The following is a 19,630-nucleotide window of genomic DNA, read 5'->3' on the forward strand; positions in this document are numbered from 1 at the left end:
GCAAAATAAAGTTTTTAAGCACAAAATGATTTTTAAAATTAATAGTAGTACTGAGTGTAATTTGATCAAATAATCTAAGACGCTTCCTATATCTAGTTTATTTATAAATATCTTTCAATAATTACAGGAATACAAAATGCTACCTTTATTTGCTGATTGACAAATTAAAAGATGAGTTAAAAAATTTTTTTCCAGATAATTTAACGGGGGTGGGGGATGGGAAATTGAGATAATCAGCTATTGAGGAAAATTCTTTTGGAATTCTGTATGTGAATATTGTCTCTGTCATCATCATCATCATCATCATCATCATCATCATCACCACCACCGTGTGCCCACTACTGGCCTAGGCCCTTTTATAACCACAATAATTTACCACTATGAGTTTGATAGTATTACTAATTCCATTTTACAGATAAGAATATTGAGACTTGGCGATTAACTGAATTGCCTATGTTAAAAGAGTTAAAGTGGTAGAGACAGTATTCCAATTCAGACATTTTCTGTTCCAGAATCTAAACAAGGAGCCAATAGCCAACTAGTTCTTGAAAACTAGTAAACTTTCCACAGTCTCTTTTTTGTTTGTTTTGCTGGTACTTTATTCTGCTTTATTTTCAGACAACATTTCCCAAGTTATTTTCCTTATAGCGCTAAATACAATATGTTAACAGGTGTGCAGAGAAAAAGCTTACCTTAGTAAAAAAACAAAAACAAAAAAACCCCACAAACTTTGTAAAATGCTGGATTAACACTTTTGAAAGAGTTTCTTAACCACAGGACCTTTCAAAGTTTTTAATATGCTAACATTCACCATGAATCTTTAAGAGGCTGCTTTGATTGGCGATGTTTCCCCAAATTATTTGACTATGAAACTTTTATTTTCCCCATTAACATCTTGGGGAAAGTAAGCCTGCAGAAAATATTTTGGGACCTGCTGTCTTCAAGTGATGTATAGATTCATTTTTTTTTTTTTAATTTATTTGTTATTTATTTATTATTTATTTTTGGCTGTGTTGGGTCTTCGTTTCTGTGCGAGGGCTTTCTCTAGTTGTGGCAAGTGGGGGCCACTCTTCATCGCGATGCGCGGGCCTCTCACTATCGCGGCCTCTCTTGTTGTAGAGCACAGGCTCCAGACGCGCAGGCTCAGTAATTGTGGCTCACGGGCCTAGTTGCTCCGTGGCATGTGGGATCCTCTCAGACCAGGGCTCGAACCCGTGTCCCCTGCATTGGCAGGCAGATTCTCAACCACTGCGCCACCAGGGAAGCCCTATAGATTCATTTTTGATGCTCTAGGCATATATTTGGAGAAGCTATAAAACTGTAGGTTGGATCATATGTGATTTGTAAAGGTCCTTTTGCACTTTATGTGAGGTAAAAATTCTTAACAGAATTTCACCCTTTTTCTTTTCCTTTTATAAAATGTCTATTTCTTGTGGTCCTTTAACATTTCTTATATTCCACTTCTGGACAGGCTGTATATGAGTTTAGTAAGAGTGAAATGAGTCCTATAACTGTAAATTAGGTAAAGTGCCTGGAATTTTCAAAATGAAAGGCTTATTAGTACATGATGATTATCAATAAGTGAGGGAAAAGGGGTAACTATGTACAGGGAGGTATGAATCTAAGATTATGTACCAAATTTAGATTGGAAATGGGACTTAAGAAAGTAGAGGTATTAAACTGGCAACATATTTTACAAGTCGACTACCAGGTAATACAGAATGGCATTTATAGTCACAATTCTAGGCATTTGGTCATAGAATATGAATTTTAGTGTAGTTTTATGCTCTCCTGGAGTTTTTTTTTTTTTTTAAGAACTTAAACTAAAAGAAAGAAAATTTTAGTAACATACACTGTTGCCAAAAAAATTATTTAACTTTCTAACATGCCTACTGAGGTCATATATTGTCAGAAAAGTGGAAATAAACAGGGAATAAATAGGAAAATAGACAAAACTCTTGGCACACTTTTTTTCTTTAATATCACAGAGTCATTGGTTTCTGATTTGATTTTATTATTTATTTATTTATTTATTTTAATTTTCTTGGAGTGTAGTCGATTTACAATGTCTTGTTAGTTTCAGGTGTACAGCAAAGTGATACAGTTATACAAATACATATATTCATTCTTTTTTAGACTCTTTTCTCATATAGGTTATCATAGAATATTGAGTAGACCTCCCTGCGCTATACAGTAGGTCCTTGTTGGTTACCTATCATATATATAGTAGTGTGTGTCTGTTCGTTTTTGAGATTTAGTACTATGTTTTAGAAATAATACCTTAAAACTAATATTAAACATCTCACTTCAAAAAGTTAGAGATACTTTATGATGGACGTGCCACCACATGACTGATAAAAAGCATACTTTTAAAATTAAGTTACAGTGATGTGACAGAAAGTTGGAATTTGCTTGTTTAAAACTGCTTTGCTGCAACTCTGGACAGTGGTACCTTACACTAACATCTGTGGCTTTAAGCAAGAAAACAGAATGTAAATAAATGATTCTTCCCCTTTCCCTTAGCAAAATCATTTTTTAAAAAATGTTCTTGTACCCCCACCAAACATGAGATCTGAACAAACCTTGTTTTCAAATAATTTTTGTTGTTGCTGTTGTTTTTTTGTTTGTTTGCCAGCGGTACCTTAACTTCTCGATGGCAGTATGCAATGTTAATTTTCCATCAGCCTTACATCCTTGATCTCACTTCAAATTCCAAAGGAAGGTAGAAATTGAAGTTTAAAGGATTCAAGGAGGCAAAAGGAGATGAATTGCATGACCAATTGTCCTCTGCTCTCCTTTTCTTAGTACGTTCTCCTTTCAAATCTTTGCCTTCAAGAATGTTTCCTTCAATGCTTCTTTGTTGGTGTTTCTGTCTCTCTCCCTCTCTAGAAGGAAAAAAAAAAAAAAAATTAAAGGCTGTTTTTCATTTTGGTACCTGCAACTGCCAGAGCTGAATCCAGGTACCCTAAGCAAATACTTTAAATGGAAAACAGAGGAGAAAACACTATTGTAAGCCATGGGCTGTAGTTTGGTTCAGCCACTTTGACTGCAAAAGCCAGTCAATTTATATTGCTTTTGGTGGGTAGCAGCGAAATTTGACCTACCATGGTGATGCTTCAAGAATCTGTCTTTGCCTTTTATTTTCTTGCACGGTCCCCAAACTCGCCCTACTATTTCTCATCTGAAACAGATGTCCTCCTTGAGGAGATGTATGCCTCCCACTGGCTTGCCCTGTGCCTTCACCTTTTTGCCCCGGTGGACAGATGAGCCCACAGGGCTCTCTCCCCAACCCTAGAGCCAACCAAAGTGCAGCCAGAACAGCAGCAGAGCAGCCCTGTCTCAGCTGATTAGAGTCTGGCTGCTGACCACGTTGCATTTCCTGGAATCCGGGACAATTCACTTTGCAGCGTTCTGTCTCTCGGGCAGCTTTGTGCCCCAAGAGCCACTTTTCAAAATCTCTTGACTTCTTTTTCTGGCTATACTGAGAACGGGACTTCAGGGGATTCCTTAACGTGGTTAATTATAAAGTCAGTGCTGGAAACCAAGAGAATCTCAGACACCAAGGTTTGCTTCCCTTAACCCCGGAGTCTCTGGCGTGTGTGCAGAAGGTACAGGCACTGTAGGAACTTCAGAGGTGGTGGCAGGTGCCAGGGTGTGGCTGCAGTTGTCTCCCTTTTCTCTTCCAGCAGAAGGAGCCACCTCTGGGGGGTGGGGGGAGAAAGAGGGGGAGGCCGCCGGAGGGAATAGGAAGGAGGGGCGCGCGGGGCGGGCGGGCGCCTGCGAGGCTCAAGCTCACACGCACGCCGCCTCTGTTTGTACACAGTGCGCTCTCGGCTCGCTCCCTCGCTCCCCGCCTGCTCACGCTTCATTGTTCTCTTAAGTCAGAAGCCCCGCAGCCGGCCGCGGCGGCGCGAGCAGAGCACGCAGTCTGCGGGTCCGCCAGCGCGGGTGACCCCGAGCCGCCGCCGGAGCCGGCGCCCGGCCCCGCCCGCCGCGCCTCGCCTGGGACCCACCCGCAGAGGAGGCTGAGCCCGCTGGCGACTCCCCGGAGCTCGCCCACCTCCCAGCGCCCCGGAGCGCAGGCAAAAGGGGAGGAAAGATTCCTCCCTTTGCTCACCACTCTTTCTTGCTCTCTCCAAGAATTTGTTTAAGGAGACGCTGCAGGAAAAAAGACATCTTCTTGAATCCTCTGTCGGGGCGGGGTCTGCCGCTGCCCTGTGGTGCCACCTCAGCGACACTACCCTCCACTAGGACCCCTGACCGGCGGGGTCACGTCCGAGAGACGGGAACATGAAGCGCTCGGTGGCTGCTTGGCTCCTGGTTGGGCTCAGCCTTGGTGTCCCTCAGTTCTGCAAAGGTGAGGCGACGGCCCCGGGCGCCGGTTGCGGGACAGGCAGAGAGTCCCCTGGGAAACGCTGCGCAGGGGGCTGGAGGAGGTCCCCCGGGCGCTCCAGGGGTGGCGAGCGCCGTGCGCGGCACCGAGGAGGCTGCGCCCTGCCCTGCGTGCCCAGGAAAAGTGCTCGCAAAGTCAGAGCGGAGTGTGCGGGGCTGAGCCGGGAAGAGGGTGTGGGGTACCCAGATGAGATCGAGGAAGGACGGGGACGCAGGGGAGGCGGGAGGGAAACCAGATCTTGCACGGCTTACTTGGCCCCCGGGTAGCCACGCGAACCCTCCCTGGGCAGTGTGGGTGATGCCGGCTCCCGGATCCAGACGGGGCTTTCGCTGCGGAGCGAGGGAAGCGAGCGTGCCCCGGGAGTGGAGTAGTGGAAAGGGGAAGAGGCTGGAGTGCCATTGGGCTGTCCGCCTCCAGGGTGCTGTGCTCTGGTGCCCGGCCCACGCCAAGCAGTTTGCAAATCCGAACCCGGTGCTGGGAGTTTGGGCGGTGGGTGCGGTGGAGACGGGTCTGATAAGTCAGTTCGGCTTTCTCCCATCTCCCCATCCTGGAGGCGCAGCACCAATAGCAGAAAAACCCCAGGAACCCGCCCTTCTTCTAGCCCAAAGGGCCTCAAGCTTTGCTCAGCATTCCCTCCCGGTAGGAGCCTAACTCTTGGTAATAAGGAATCTTGCGTTGCAAGACTACCCTGGCGCCCCCGCCCAAGAGCGGAAAAGTTGTAAGAGGTGGTCTGGTGGTGGTTTTCATGAATTGCATGAAATAAACCAGTCTGTTAAAAAAAAACAAAAACAAAAAAAAACACAGGACTTTGAGGAGTCTCCCGCTGAGTTGCATAGTCGGCTTCCAGGTCCCTGGGAAGGATGGCCTGTCAGGACAAGCCTTGGTCTTGGTTCCATCTACGCTCGCGCTGGGGTTGAAGTTGGCGCCTGGAAAGGGCAGGGGGAGCTGCAGGGACTCTGGGTAGGTTGCTCGAGGCGGACCCGAGTCCCTTCTGCGCCCACATATACAGGCAGCTCCTTCTGTGTGTTCAGTGGGTAATGAAACCCTCCGCAGGCTGCTTCAAGTGGAGAGCTGAGTGCACTACAGGGTTTAAAATGCTGTGCCTCTCGAAAACGGTGGCTGGATTTACAAATGCATTGACTCACATCCATTTGAGATTAGACGCTGAATGAATATTCTACACCATTCATCCAGGCACCCATCCGTCTGTTTGTTTCACAGGAAAATTGTGAACTCTTGGGCTACTATTTGCCTAAGAAGCCAGGTGTTCCTGGCCAGATGCCCTCGGTGCCCTACCAGTAGCTATCCAGGCCGCACCTTTCCTCGGCCTCCCTCCCTCCCCCAGAACGTGGCTATTTCCCCCTGCGAGTAGGTGTGTGCCTCGCCCGCGTTTACTATGTGCCCTTCCAGTTATCAGGCAGAGGCCGCCAGCCGCTCCACTGAAGGTTAAGGAATGGTAATGGCTCTGTAGTTGCACCGCGGACTGCCCCAGCTATACGAAAAGGACAGTGCTTCCACCGCCGATATTTCTCCTTTCTTTCATTTCCCGTCTGGATTCCTTCTGCACTTTGATCCCTCAGCAGGAAAGGAGGGGGAGAACGGCAGGCGTTCCCCTCCCCTCCTCCTTTCCCCGCCTCCGTTCCCACCCCAAACCGAAAACACACACTCACCCACTCACAGGCACCTACTCCTTGACACCATCGCCTCCATCATCGGTCCTGGCACCTAGGCGGAGGGCGGCGCAGGTGGAGGAGGAGAAAGTGTATCTAACCTGTGTACCGCGCTAGCCTCCCTAGGTCTGGTTGCTGGAGCCCTCTGGGGCGCGGTGAGTCCCATCTCGCTGCAGCCCGAAGCTCTGCTGTCTAAAGATACACACGCCTAGGGCACAGCTTACTCCGCCAGGCAATCCAACCTTGGTGTGTTGCCTGGGCTCTCTTTCCGTCCCCTAGACAATGCTGGGCAGTGTGTACTCCACATTCTTCCGTAGGTTTCTCTTTGTGTCCAGACAGCCTGTGAGGAGAGGGATAGGAAAGAAATGGACCATTTTCCACGAGCTCTTTTTGTTAAACTTGCACCTTTCTAATTTATTCTCCCTCAGCTCTGCAGAAAGGCAGAGTACAGCTTGCGTGACATCTCCAAACAATTAAACTTTGAGCAAACTTATTGAGACCAGTGTTGACGATGAGAATTTACCTTGCACCTCTCCCACCCCACCTCCCCAGATATCATTTGTCTAATGTACGTTTTATAAGTTGGTGTTTCCCTGTATGGGTTGCATTTTACGCGTATTAATGACTGGGATTTGATAGGGACATGTAATTCCTTTTCTTAGTCGTTTTTATTTTAAAATTAAACCAATGGATCAGTCAGATTGAATATTTCATTAACTCTTAAATTATTCATTGTTATGGGTTGCTCTAAAAAATCCAATTACATGCATACAGTTGCAGCAAGCACGTGACATCTTATGCAATCTGTTCCTGTGCTTGCAGTTTGTGTCTGAAGTCTTTAAGCAAATGGCACTGTTTAAAAATGTCTAGACATGTCCTAAATACTATGAAATCACTGGCGTTCGCATTTCCTTTTTTAATCAATGGCGATTTTTAGTTAATTCTACATGGGGATCAATTAGTACCTGAACAGTCTCACTCGAGGTAAAAGCACCCATGCTTCTATGATTAGTATAGCAATACTGATGCTGAAATAACAGGCTACTGTACTTTAAAAAAATTATTACACATTAGTGTCTTCATTACTTGATTTACATGATCATTAATTTTATACTTTAAAAATAAATGCTAGCTGCAGATTCCAGGTGAAACATTAAAAAAAATAATTTTGAAATACTGAATTAAAAATAATAAGTAATTGAAGATAAAGTATCCTGCTGGTACAGTTTGACACTAATGCTAAGCACTGACCACTGTTATGATGCAAAACACATTTTTTCCCTTTTGGTCCTAAAGAAGTTTTTTTCTAATTATTTTTGAAATATTTTCTTAGAATTGAAATGTATTTTTGTTTTAAATTTATATTGTTTGGGGAAAGCATTTATAATAATACAAATTAAGGGTTACAAAAATTGAAATGGTCTGTTCTCCCCTCTGTAGTCTTGAATTTACAAAGATCTTCAAAACCAGGCAAATGTATTTTACTTCTGAGCTCTTCTCTAAATTAAAACTCTCTTGTATTTTTCTCAAATATCTTAAGATCAGTGTTTATATAAAACATGTATTCAGGATGTAGGGTATTTTTAATAAATATTTTCATAAAATTTTCCTTTTTTGTCAGATACATATGATTTTTCCTTCTCACAAAATGAGAATACCATATACATGACTAGACTAAAAAAGCTTGGTTGCTCAAAACCATTACAAAGTATAAGTTTGACAGTTTTTAGACTCTAAATTAGTAGTCCACACTCTTAATTTCACTGATATTAATTAAGATAAAAATTTTAATTAGGTAATTTATTTTTAAAACTTTTCATCTTTTGAAGGGTTTTGAATAATGGGATGGACTGTATATGTTATCATTTGTGTACAGTTTTGAAAACCCGCCTTATCTGAGAGTTTCCTAAAGCCTAAGAAAGTAATTCTGATATTTGTTGTTTACTGAACATACTTCAGGCGCCAATAGCTTTGAGTATCATTTATGATGTAGTAGGTTCATTATATTCCTTGCCAAATAAACCCACGAAAAACAGTGCGGGTTTCAGAACTCAGTTCAAATCAGAGTAAATCAGAACGCTTGGGTACTGAGAAACAAACAGCAAATTTTGTAATCAGTTTACTCCTATGAGTTTATATGAGTTTGAGTTTATTTCCTAAGTAGTTTGCAAACTGATGTTATTATGATGAAAAAAAAAATAGTAGAAAACCAAAGCCAAGCCATTCCTATTATTTAATTCTTACCTGTCTTTTAAGGAAGATGTCTAGCATGTTTTTGTTTTTGTTTTTTAAATCACAGCCCTTATAATGATTATAATATCTTTTGGTTAATCAAAGCAAACATGTATTTGTATATAAAGACTTAAGTTGTTGGCTATGTGAAATGGATTATTGAAAATTTTCTCATGGTTGTGTGATAATGCTAAAAATTAAGTACTATAAATACTTACACTGAATGAATTACCCCTTAATTGTTACTGAAAATACCTCTAAACAGTCTTTGCTTTGGGAGAATTGTTGAAGGGAAAAGTAGACTGGGATCATCGACTATGCCCTTGCCAGCAGGTGTCAGGATAATCAATGGAGATCTTTTAAAGGAAAGATGTTGGGTGGCGGGCAGGGGAAGTAAAGTAGTAAATGTTAATCTGCAAATCCACATAAAGTGACTTTCTACTCTCTGTGAAACTGATATTATTAAAGTTTTCAGTGCTCCCCTGAGAAAGATAGGGAGGGTGAGTTGTAAGGACCTGCTGCTTGTACCACAGGATTTTTACTTGGAAGCAGAGTTGCTCTAACTGCCGCACACAAATAACTATATGTCTAGGTTGAGCCGTTATTTCTCAGGGGGTTCCTGAGTAACTTCCAAGGAAATGCACGTAGAGCTATGAGGAGCTTGTAGTAAAACAATTATTACTGAAATGTTTGGCATACTTTTAAGCTTACTCTCCATACCAACTGTAAATTTTATGCATAGAAGTAAGTACTTGTTATATTGATTTACGTGGATGTATATTCAACTATTTATATGTACAGATCTAAAGTACTGGAGGAGATTACAGCTTATCCTTTTCTGTCACAATGGTAAAGTGTATGTTTCCTGAAACTTGTAAGTTTCTAACTTAAGTCACGTGGCCAAAAGAGACTAAATGACATGATAAAGTTTTGTCATTACCCATTTAAGCCAGTTATTATTCCTTATGTATGTGCCTATTGTGTTTCAATAGCTGTCAGTGACTTGATATTATTTGTTTCTAATTGATCCTTAACTGATAACCATTCCTCAAAAGTTAGTTCTAGCATCTGCTGATATAGCCCTTAAAACAGTGTTACAGATTCACCGTCACACCATTTCTACACGTTCTCTCTGTTTCTTATAAAGTCGCTGATATCATGTCAAGCAGTCTGTCTCCAGTGGTATCCTTTCTGTGTCAGAGTCCTCCTTAAATAACCCCCCTCCCAACATTTCCTTGCTGGATAGCAAATAGGGCACAGCATCCACTATAAAATTCTGTCATCAATATTAAAAGGTTGCAAATCTCTAAAACACTGTGGCATTTGCAATTTGCTTTCTTGTGAGGAAAAAAAAAATGACAATGTAAAGCCTCTACTACTAAATCCTGAGGTTTAAAACATAAACAGAAATAAATTAGGATCTGAATTATGGAGCAACTCAGGATTTTACACCTTGATACGATCACAGTGTCCTGCCTAAAACTATCAACTGGGCAATAACTTATATCCACCCCACTTGTAGAGAAGTATCTTGCTTTGCCTGTAGCACAGAGCTGAGAACCTAGGAGACAACATCAAAAACTCCTGACCACCTAAAATAGATAATGCATTTTAGCCTTAAATCATATAGAAAAGTCTGTTTCTCTTGGTTCCTGGGCTGTCTATAAACTGAATTCAAAAAATTAAAGACATATGAGGTAATAGGTCAAACTTAATCAGAGCAATAAAACATGGTAGCTGTTAGACAAAGAGGAGATTGAAGAAGTATATGTAAAAGCAGAGCTACCTTACAGTGTAAAAAACTAGAGACATTTATTTGGGGTGGGAGAGGGGCTATGTTTAAAGGCCAAAAGGCATTACCCTGTGAGAGAATATGCTTGTATTTGATGCCAATATTGATCTTGCATCCTAGACAAAGACTCACTGCAATATGTTCAACATTTGGGGGATACAAAGGCAGTGAAATATGTGCATTATTGAAGAGATTTTGTCCAAAATGTTTAAGCTTGAAAAACCTGTTTAAAGGTGAAAGAGACATATCTGAAGAATGTGCTTGTTTGAAATTTTATTTTCCCATCATTTCAGATAATACGTTGTTATACATTTTTTTATTGATTTTCCTCCTAAAGTAATGAATGAAGGTACAAATTACAAAACAGAGGACTCAATTTTGTAGAAAAGAAGTAGATCTCAGAATGCAGATAAGATGCCCTGCAATTATTTGGTTATATTTTAGCAGGAAAGGTACTATTATTTTGTTTTAAAATATGCATTATTATGGTGATAGAAGCTGTGTAGGATTTGTTCAACAGAAGATTTAATAATGCATGAAGTAGAATGGAGGATTTAAGTTCAAGAATTTAAGTGAAGGCTTTTTGAGTACTAAAGCACTTTTGAATGTGATTGTTACTATGGAGAAAGAAAATTGACTCTAGATCTAAGCTTTACTTTTTTCTATTTTCTAAAACAGGTCTGTATCAAACTGATCAGTCTCTTTAAAACTAATTTAATATAGTATAACAGCCCACAGACGGAAAGGCCAAGGTTTTAATCTCTTTTTGTTAAATGACTTTGTGCATGATTGAAAGTGGTCTCTGAATGGGTTAGGACACCATGCATTCTTTAAGGTTTATGCTTGGTATTTGATGAAGACATTTATTTTGGGAATGCACAATAATCCTCTTAAGTCTCTTCTTGTTCTGAGGTCAGGATCACCATTTACATTTTACTGCTACTGGAGATCATATGAAGACAGCCCAGGTCAAACGGGCTCATGACCCTTGGGCAGAAAAGACTGGGACAGTCAAGTGGGAACATTGGAGAATATTCTTGTTTGAAATAAATTGGCGAATCCCTCCCAGTAGCATAGAGCAGTCTCCCAATTATAGGCATCAGTCTTATCTTTGCTCACATCTCCGATACCCTTATCCCCTCACATGTTTGGCTCCAAATGCTAATTGAACTCTAATTTTATCCACACACTTTTTCCTGTTTGTTTATTCATCTTTTTTCGTTCTATAGTTTAACTTTTGTATTGTCAACACTATTTTGAAATTGTCTATAGGCAAACAAAATGCAAATTACCATTCAAAATGCTTTCATATTTATTTATAAATTCTTGTGTCATATGTTGTACTTCCTACAGAGCCAGGGCTTAGAGCAGTGCAAGGCAAAACAAACAACACAACTATACAACAGCAACAACAAAACCGAAACACTCAATATATATCCAAATGAATGGAGCTATCCACTCCCCGCCCTCGCCCCCGTCAGTGTTCTGTGAGAGATACCCACATATTTTAAACAGCAGTATGTTATAAAAGATAAGTCCAAAGTAGTCCCAGGAACTTTAAAAGCTTTGTTTCTCACTTTGTTATATTAACTTTTTTTTTTCTTTTTTTTACAATATATGTTATAGAGTGAACTACTTTGAAAATATTTCTCAATACTCCTGCAAGAGCATTGCTAAACACATAATATTAACATGCAGGCATGACAAGAAGTGCTGTGTTTGCTGTGCATCTTCAGTTAAAAGAAAACCTACCTCTGAGTGATTGATTTCTTTGTTAGATACAAGGTTCTAACATTTCCAGCTAACTTCAGTTTTGATCTAGAAACAATAATTTTTCAGACATCAGTTTGTTTTTTGCTTTCTTCTCTTTATTTGGGGACTGCCACCATGTCTATTTAAGCATCTTGCTAGATAACTTAACAAGGAGCATTCATTCGGATGTCTTTCTTAAGTATAGTTAGTAAGTGTAGTATTTATTTCGTGCATGTTAGGTGTTCCCCTGTTCTAAGTACCATCTGTGATTCTCACTATGATTCTATGAGGCAAGTACTATTATTATTTACATATGAATGAGAAGAGAGATACAGAGAGGTTAAGTAATCTCCCAAATAAATAATCTACTAAGTAGCTTGTTAGAAATAGGATCCAGTTTAAATCTAGAGCCTGCTCTCTTAACTACTGAACTATGCTGTATTTCAGTGAGCGACACATCCTGTATGTCATGGAAATATTTTGTTAAATGATTTTCTTATTTGTAAAACACACACATCATATCCAATTTCTATTTAACAGGTAGATATTTTGGAAGGGGTAAGTTATATTTATTTTCTTGGGACAAAATTTTTAAAATTTTCAAATTTAGTTTGGTAAAGTGTCAATACATCTTTTCTTTTCACATTCAGAAATAAAGGGTGGCGTATGCTCTGTTTGGTCAGAAAGAGTTAATGTGTCTTTCAGAAAAATGCATCACTAGTATGAATAGTGAGGACAGGAAAAAGAAGAGGAGTACTCGGAAAGTGATTCAAAACCTTGCCATTCAATTTTATTTCAACATGACTTTTAGAATTTATTTTGGTTTTCTAGGATTCCATTGCTCCACTGTTATTCAGTATGATATGTAAGAGCATGCTTTCTCTCTAATTTTCAGATACGTTATGTAGGAAAAAGTGATTTTAGAGGTTAACAGATACATAATGTAGGACATGGTGATTTTAAAGGTTAACTAGGTTTTTATTTCTGCTAGCTTAATGAAGGTATTTTATTTACTTTACATTCCATCCTCATTTAATTTTATTTCTGTGTAACCCCATTAAGAAATTTGAGCCAAACAAAAGCACCAAATGGTCTCAAACCATATCAACTAGAAAATGATATCTTCTGGTTTCTTTTAAGAGTTATTTAACCAAGATATTTATTTTTTAAAACTAGAATTGGATTAACTTTAAGTATTTTACAAAATAATGAAAATTACATCATATGAGATCACCTTGTTAATATCTTCTTCTGTACATCTGTATGGTATTTTATAGTTGAAATGGACCTCTACATGCTTTATTATATTTATTCCCCTAAAATAATAATAATAATAATAATAAAAACAATAGTTAAAATTTCTTAAGCATTTCCCATGTCTATTCTAGGGAACGTAAGTGGAAAAGGCATTCTTAATCTCATTTAACAGATAAGGAACCTGAGGTTTGAGAAAGTCACATTATTTATAATTCAACATGTCCTATAATTTAAGCAACCATTGACAGAGTTTGAACTTGACTGTGATTCCAGCTTATCTTTTACTCTTTTCTGCTATACCACTTTGCTTTAGGTAGTTATAGTTGGTGCTTTTTTCTCAGTTCTTGGACCCAGAAGATGAGAAGGAGGAGTTGGCGTACTACTTGCTTTTTCGGAAACTATTCTAACTGCCTCTTAGTACGACATTCACACTTTCCTGCCATCAGCCTATAACATCTCCTTTCCTCTTTGGAGCCAATTACTAACCATCACAACATACTGAACTTCCTCAAAGGCTTCAGAACCTTGTTTCTTCTCTATTATTTGTCCCCTTAAAAACTTGTGACCCTTTTAATATTCTGGTGTTAAACTTCCTGGAAGTTCCCAACACTAATGATTCCCAGCTCCATTCTTAGGTACCTACTGGCAATGCTGTTCATTACACTTTCTCATCGCATGATTTGCTCATTTACTAGTACTTTAAATTTCTCAGACTTTCCATTTCTTGCCAGAATTTTCTGTCTTTCTACCTCTCCTTGCCCTTCATTCCCAGTAAACCCACTCTTGTCATTGCTGTAATTTTCAGTTCTTCTTATTTCTCTTCTTTACCAGCCTGGTCTTTGTGGTTATCCATTTCAAGATGTATTCAACCATTTGTGAATTTTTCAGCCCACATGCTTTCATCATTTTTGCTTCTTTAAGTCTCAAACTAAGGTAATTTCCAACGTCCCTTTCCCCTCATTGGCCATGAGAAAACTGGAGTTCTGTCAAGAGGTAATAGGATCCACTGGAAATCCTGGTGAATTTGAAAGGTTGAGTTTTGGGTCCAAAAGGGAATGAGCAAGAAAGAAAGTGATGGTATGAGGAGTAAGGTGATGGGGGCATTGCAGTAATTATACTATAATTACAGATATTGATAATTATAAATTTGAGAGTATGACCATAGGAGTTATGGTTGAAGGAGGGTAGAAGACAAGATCATTGGAAGAGGAGAATCAAAACACTTGGAAAAATTATCTATATGGGTATTGAAATTCCCCAAAAAATTATACCAGGAGAAATGTTGGAGAGAATGATAGTGAACCAGGAACAGAAATCTTTAAGGAGTGAGAGAGGTACAGAGATGAAGAAATAACTATAATAAGGGGGTAGTATTGGGAAATAGAGATCTATGGCATGAAATTAAAACTGGGTATGGTTTTTTTGCTGTTGTTTTTTTTGAGCAGAAGGAGAGAATGTTCAGGAAGTTGCACTGAGGAACAAGAGGGACTCCTCCCACATCTCTATAAGCTATGGGAGAGAAAACGGTAACCAATTAAGAGAACTGCAGGTTAGACAGTAACTCAGAGGAGAGCTGATTTTCTCTAGAGCAGGAAGACAGATGTAATAGCCTAGTCCCAGGCATCATGCACTTTGACAGTCTTCATCCTACACCTTTTGACACATTGAGCTCATTATGATAATTGATATATTCACTAAGAGCTATGCTTTCAAGCACATAAAATATGTTTTCATATGCAACAGCTCTTTTAAACCTCACAAAAACCTAGTGGATTATTATTATCCCCATTGACAGATGAAGCTACAGACAGAATAATTCTATTCCCAGTGATAAACACTCAAAACTAGGTTTTGTAGACCCAAGTCCAGGACTCTTTTCACTTTAGCACAATGGCAGAGAAAAGCCTTAAATCCGAGGAAGGATCCCTTCTAAATTTAAAGCATAGCTGGCTAATGGGAAGATGTCCTACTTTGTCCTATTCAGATAGGCCTCTATGTATTTTGAGGTCTACAGAGTTTAAGTTACTAGGAATGTCTATATCTGCTTGGTGGCCTTAATCCTTGCCCATTTTGGGTTATTTGTCCAAATGGTTCTTACTGGAAAACAACATTATTACTAGGGGAAGTTTTTTTCCTTTTTAATATGCTTGTAATTGTGCAACCTTGTACACAAAGAATTCTTTTTCCTCAATTTACATGTTTCAAATATTTGTAAGCCATAATGTTTCTTCTTTAGTTTCTGAGATGCTAAAGTCGTACATATTTTTCCTTTAATCTGTCCTTGTAAGCCATTCCTTTCATCCTTTTAGTTGTGTCATTTGGAATCTGTCCAAGTAGCCTACATATTTATGCAACAGGCTTGCCAAAAACTCAACAGAGAATTCCAGGGATGTGCTTCCCTAAAATAACACCACACACATTAGTCTGTACTTTTTAATTTTGCAAATACAATCTTAATTTTTAATCTATTGCTTTACTGGTTAATTTTTTCTATCAGACCACCTTTTTCCAAGTAATACTTATCTATGTCATTTTATTTAATAATTTTGTTTTGCATTACCCTTCACTGGAGTTTTACTTTATATTTTTCTTCATTCTGCATTCAGAATGATGACCATTACTACTGTATGATGTATTCTCTGCCCACAGAATCTCAGAATAACCTGATTTCTTCACTGTAAATTGTTATTCTACTACTTATTGCTATTTTAATATCATGTACATATCAGCTAAATAACAATACAATGTATAAATTCTTATCCTTACCTTTTTTTGCATATTTATTTCTTTTGGGGCCTTTGAAGTATTCACTATCTTCTTGAAACCATCATCTGTCTCTATTTCTGTATTTTTCCTATTTCTTTATTTATTTCTAGCTATCTCCTTCTATATGTTGCCATTTTCTGCTCCCAGATCATTCCCCAGCTTAAACTGCACAACCTCAGAGAATTTTTGTGATCACCTTCTCCAAGTACTGAGGCGTCAACATACACATAGATACAAACAATATACCCCTGTCACTAGCTTCTATTACTGTTCTTTTTTGAAATTACGTATTTTTCAAAAATCACATTTATATAATCACTTGTTTATTATCTTATTTTCTCTCTTGTTCGTAATGTATTCTTGCAAGCTCCATGGGGGCTGGAAGAACATCTGTTTTATTCCCTAATGGGTATATCCAGCTCCAAACGTGATGCCTTGTACACAGTAGGCACTCAATATTTGTTGGCTGAGTTTATGCATGCATGAAGGAGTGAAAAACATGAATGAAAAACAACTCTGCTGGTGTATAAATCTTTCTCTGGTTAAAACAAAAAATGTGTTCCTTTAATAGACCCATTAACTAATTTAATAAATTCTTATCTACTTGCACTGATGCATTGACGTGTGATTTATGGCACAAGTGATACACTTTTAGAAAGCAATAAATACTTAAGTAGAGGCAAACTCGAAGAGCTGACTAAATAAATTACCAACTTGTTTTCATCTCTGTCTAATTTATAAACACTTTAAAATCAAGATTCGGGTTTTACCTTAAATTATCAAATTACAATAAAATAGTTGTAATTGTATATGCAAGATAGACAGTAAGCTTCAGACTATCATTTTATTATCAGGAGTTGAAAAGAAAAGTATATGCAACAAAATCAAAGCACTTGGTGGTTTTTCACTGTCAGGTGGAGGAGCTGCAGGTAGCCCTCTGATATGCTAATTGCCCCAGTGCCTTGGTGATCACTCCCATGAGCTCCTCCAGCCATAACTTCTTTACCTCCTCCCACCACGCAGTCACACCTGCTGAGCCCAGATATACTTGGCAGAGGGGAAAAGACAGCACCTGGGCACTGTGTCTGCCCAGGAGTCAAGTGCCTCCGAAACAGCTCTGTTTAGAGTTGTTTGTGTAATGACCATCTTTATGTCACTGCAAACTGCTTTTTATTTCCCTTTGGGCAACTATACTTCTACCTTTCTTAAATGCCTCGGTGGTTCTAAAACAATTTGTATGCTTGTGACCCCAATAATGGTGTGATTTCAACTCCTAGTCTAAAAGCTCTGAAGATGACGTGTCTTTCTAAAAAAGGTATACAACGGCAAAGGATTATGTAGAATAAAAATGTTAAAATCTAATGCTTTGCTCTTTCTTATGTGATAAGAAAGAAACCTTGGCTTTTTTTTTTTTTTTTTTTTGAGGGACAGTTACTTCCTCATCTTTGTTTTAGTTTTAAGTATTTTTTAACCTGAAGTATATACTCATTGAAGAAAAGTTGTAATGGTAACACTTTGATGTCTATATTTAGAGACTTGTTTCAATAAGTAAATATCTCAAAGTAATGTTTTTAACCATAAAGTAGATCATACCACCTAGTTTTATAATTTATTCATATACATTTTATTATGTAGAGATGGATGCCAAGAACTGTTCTGGGTGTTGCAATTACAGACGGTGAACAAAACAGACAGAAATTCTTGCTCACATAGAGCTTACATTCTAATGAAGTGGAACAGAGAATAAACTAAGGAAATTGTCTTGTAGGTTAAAAGGAGAGGGTAGGGATTTCAGGAGTGGATTTCATTTTTATGTAGGGTGCTTATGTCGAGCCTAACTGTTCAAACACATTAAGGAAGTGACTTACATGTTGCAAGTATGTTGTCTCAAGTTTCATTTATCTTTATATTATATTTATTATGTTTAATATGCAAAAGGTAAAACAAATTTATTTTGTAAAATAATCCATATTTTCCTTTATGAATTCTGCTTTTGGCATCATATTTAAGTTCACAAGAATCGCCCTTTGTTTCTCCAACCAAATGGTTGGGTATGTTCCAACACTACTTAAAAAACCTGTTAGAAAATAAAGCATGTATCATATAATAAATTAGAATATTTTCTAATTTACTCACATTATATATAGCATTAAAATGTTTGTGAAGAGTTACATATTTATGCAAAATGAAACATATTACAGTAATCTATATACAGTGTGATAACCACAAAGTGAAAACATAAAACAAGATAAAGCTCCCAGGCTCAGGAGTCAAGAGTTTTCAGTTTCAGTAGATGACTAACCTTAGTTTTCAAAAATAAATAAATAAATAAAATGGGGATAGGAATAATACAGCCTGACTCCTAGGATTATTGTGAGGATTTAATACAGGTTAAATGCTTAGAACAATATTTGTGTCCTGTGATGGATATGACGATAATGATGATGATGACACTGCAGTGTTTCCAGTGCCATAGCACAGTGCTTGGCACACATTATGATAAAAAATTAACTGGTAAATGAATGGAGTACCAATCAAGTTTTTTTCTTATGTAATTATTATTTTACTTTTTGGTGCAATATTTATCAAGAAGACTTCAGTCTTTTAACTGAGATATAACTTACAGGTATATTAATATAATGTGTTGTTAAGAGAATGGAATCAGATAGACTGGGAGTTGGATCCTGGATCAAACAGTCAGTAGCTCTGAAGCCTTCTGCAGTTTGTCTAGCTTGTAGACTATGGATAAAGCAGTAGGAATCTAATAGGGTTGTTGTAATGATTCAAGGATATAATCCACATAATGTGCTTATAGATCCTGGCACAATATAAACCTCAATAAACATTATGTATTATTATTTTCTTAATTGTGGTTGTGGCTATTACTGTAAAGGGGGCAGTTACCTTGGGACACATTCCTGAGAAGAATCATATAAGGAGGGGATGGGAATCTGGATGGATCTGACAAATTGGCTGATCAACAAAGTCTAGCAATTCTTGAATTTATGCTAAATGAATCTTGGTTATGTTTCTGGCTTTATTTTTATTTCGGGGGGTATTTAACTGTCTTATCCATTAGGGCTGCTATAATAAAAATACCATAGACTGGGTGGATTATAAAAAACAGAAATTTGTTTCTACAGTACTGGAGGCTAGAAAGTCCAAGATCAATGTGCCAGCAGATTCAGTGTTTGGTAAGAGCCTACTTCCTGGGTCGTAGGTGGCCATTTTTCACTGTGACCCTATGTGGTCAACATGGCAAGGGAGCTCTCTGAGGCTTTTTTGTAAGGGCACTAACAGTACTCATGAGGCCTCCACCCTCATGACCTAATCACCCCCGAAAGACCCTACTTCCAAATACCATCATATTGGGGATGAGGTTTCAACATGTGGATTCTGAGGGGACATAATCAATCTGTAGTGTCATCTGCAGTAGAATAGCCTTCAACGTCTCCTAACTCACCAGGAGGTCTTTGCTTCCTTTATATTCTTTCCACTTAGGTGCACTTACTCTCTACTCTGAATATTGACTGTGAGTTGTGTCCTGATTTATAAGTTATAATAGAAACTTCTAAAATACTTTAGGTTATTTTTATTTCACATTTTGCTTTAGAGGCCTCAACTGTGAATATGGTATATAGGGAAGTTTAGAGCATGAAGGTTTTTTAATCTGCTTATTCATGACTGGTGGTCTCTGTGGTTAGTACTTAGTATTCAGAAAACTGTTATCTCTTATGTATCTAAATGGGTAAAAATTAAGTTCATGTT

General features: G+C 38.5%; 1 protein-coding gene across 2 annotated transcripts in view; it reads left to right on the forward strand.

Annotated features, from left to right (window-relative positions):
* The first annotated feature begins 2,174 nt into the window (after window positions 1-2,174).
* The window catches only part of EDIL3 (EGF like repeats and discoidin domains 3), a 432,319-nt gene continuing 414,863 nt past the window's right edge, over window positions 2,175-19,630 (forward strand). The window contains exons 1-2 of one of the 2 annotated variants that reach the window (XM_082458169.1): window positions 2,175-3,608; window positions 4,141-4,357. In XM_082458169.1, the coding sequence (XP_082314295.1) occupies window positions 4,291-4,357 (67 nt within the window). In that variant the 5' untranslated portion in view covers window positions 2,175-3,608; window positions 4,141-4,290. Of the gene's footprint in view, window positions 3,609-4,075; window positions 4,358-19,630 lie in introns of those variants that run through there. The other variant, XM_082458170.1, reaches the window with a different exon arrangement.

This window comes from Balaenoptera physalus, assembly GCF_965194825.1.
Source record: "Balaenoptera physalus genome assembly, chromosome: 3".
NCBI lineage: Eukaryota > Metazoa > Chordata > Mammalia > Artiodactyla > Balaenopteridae > Balaenoptera > Balaenoptera physalus.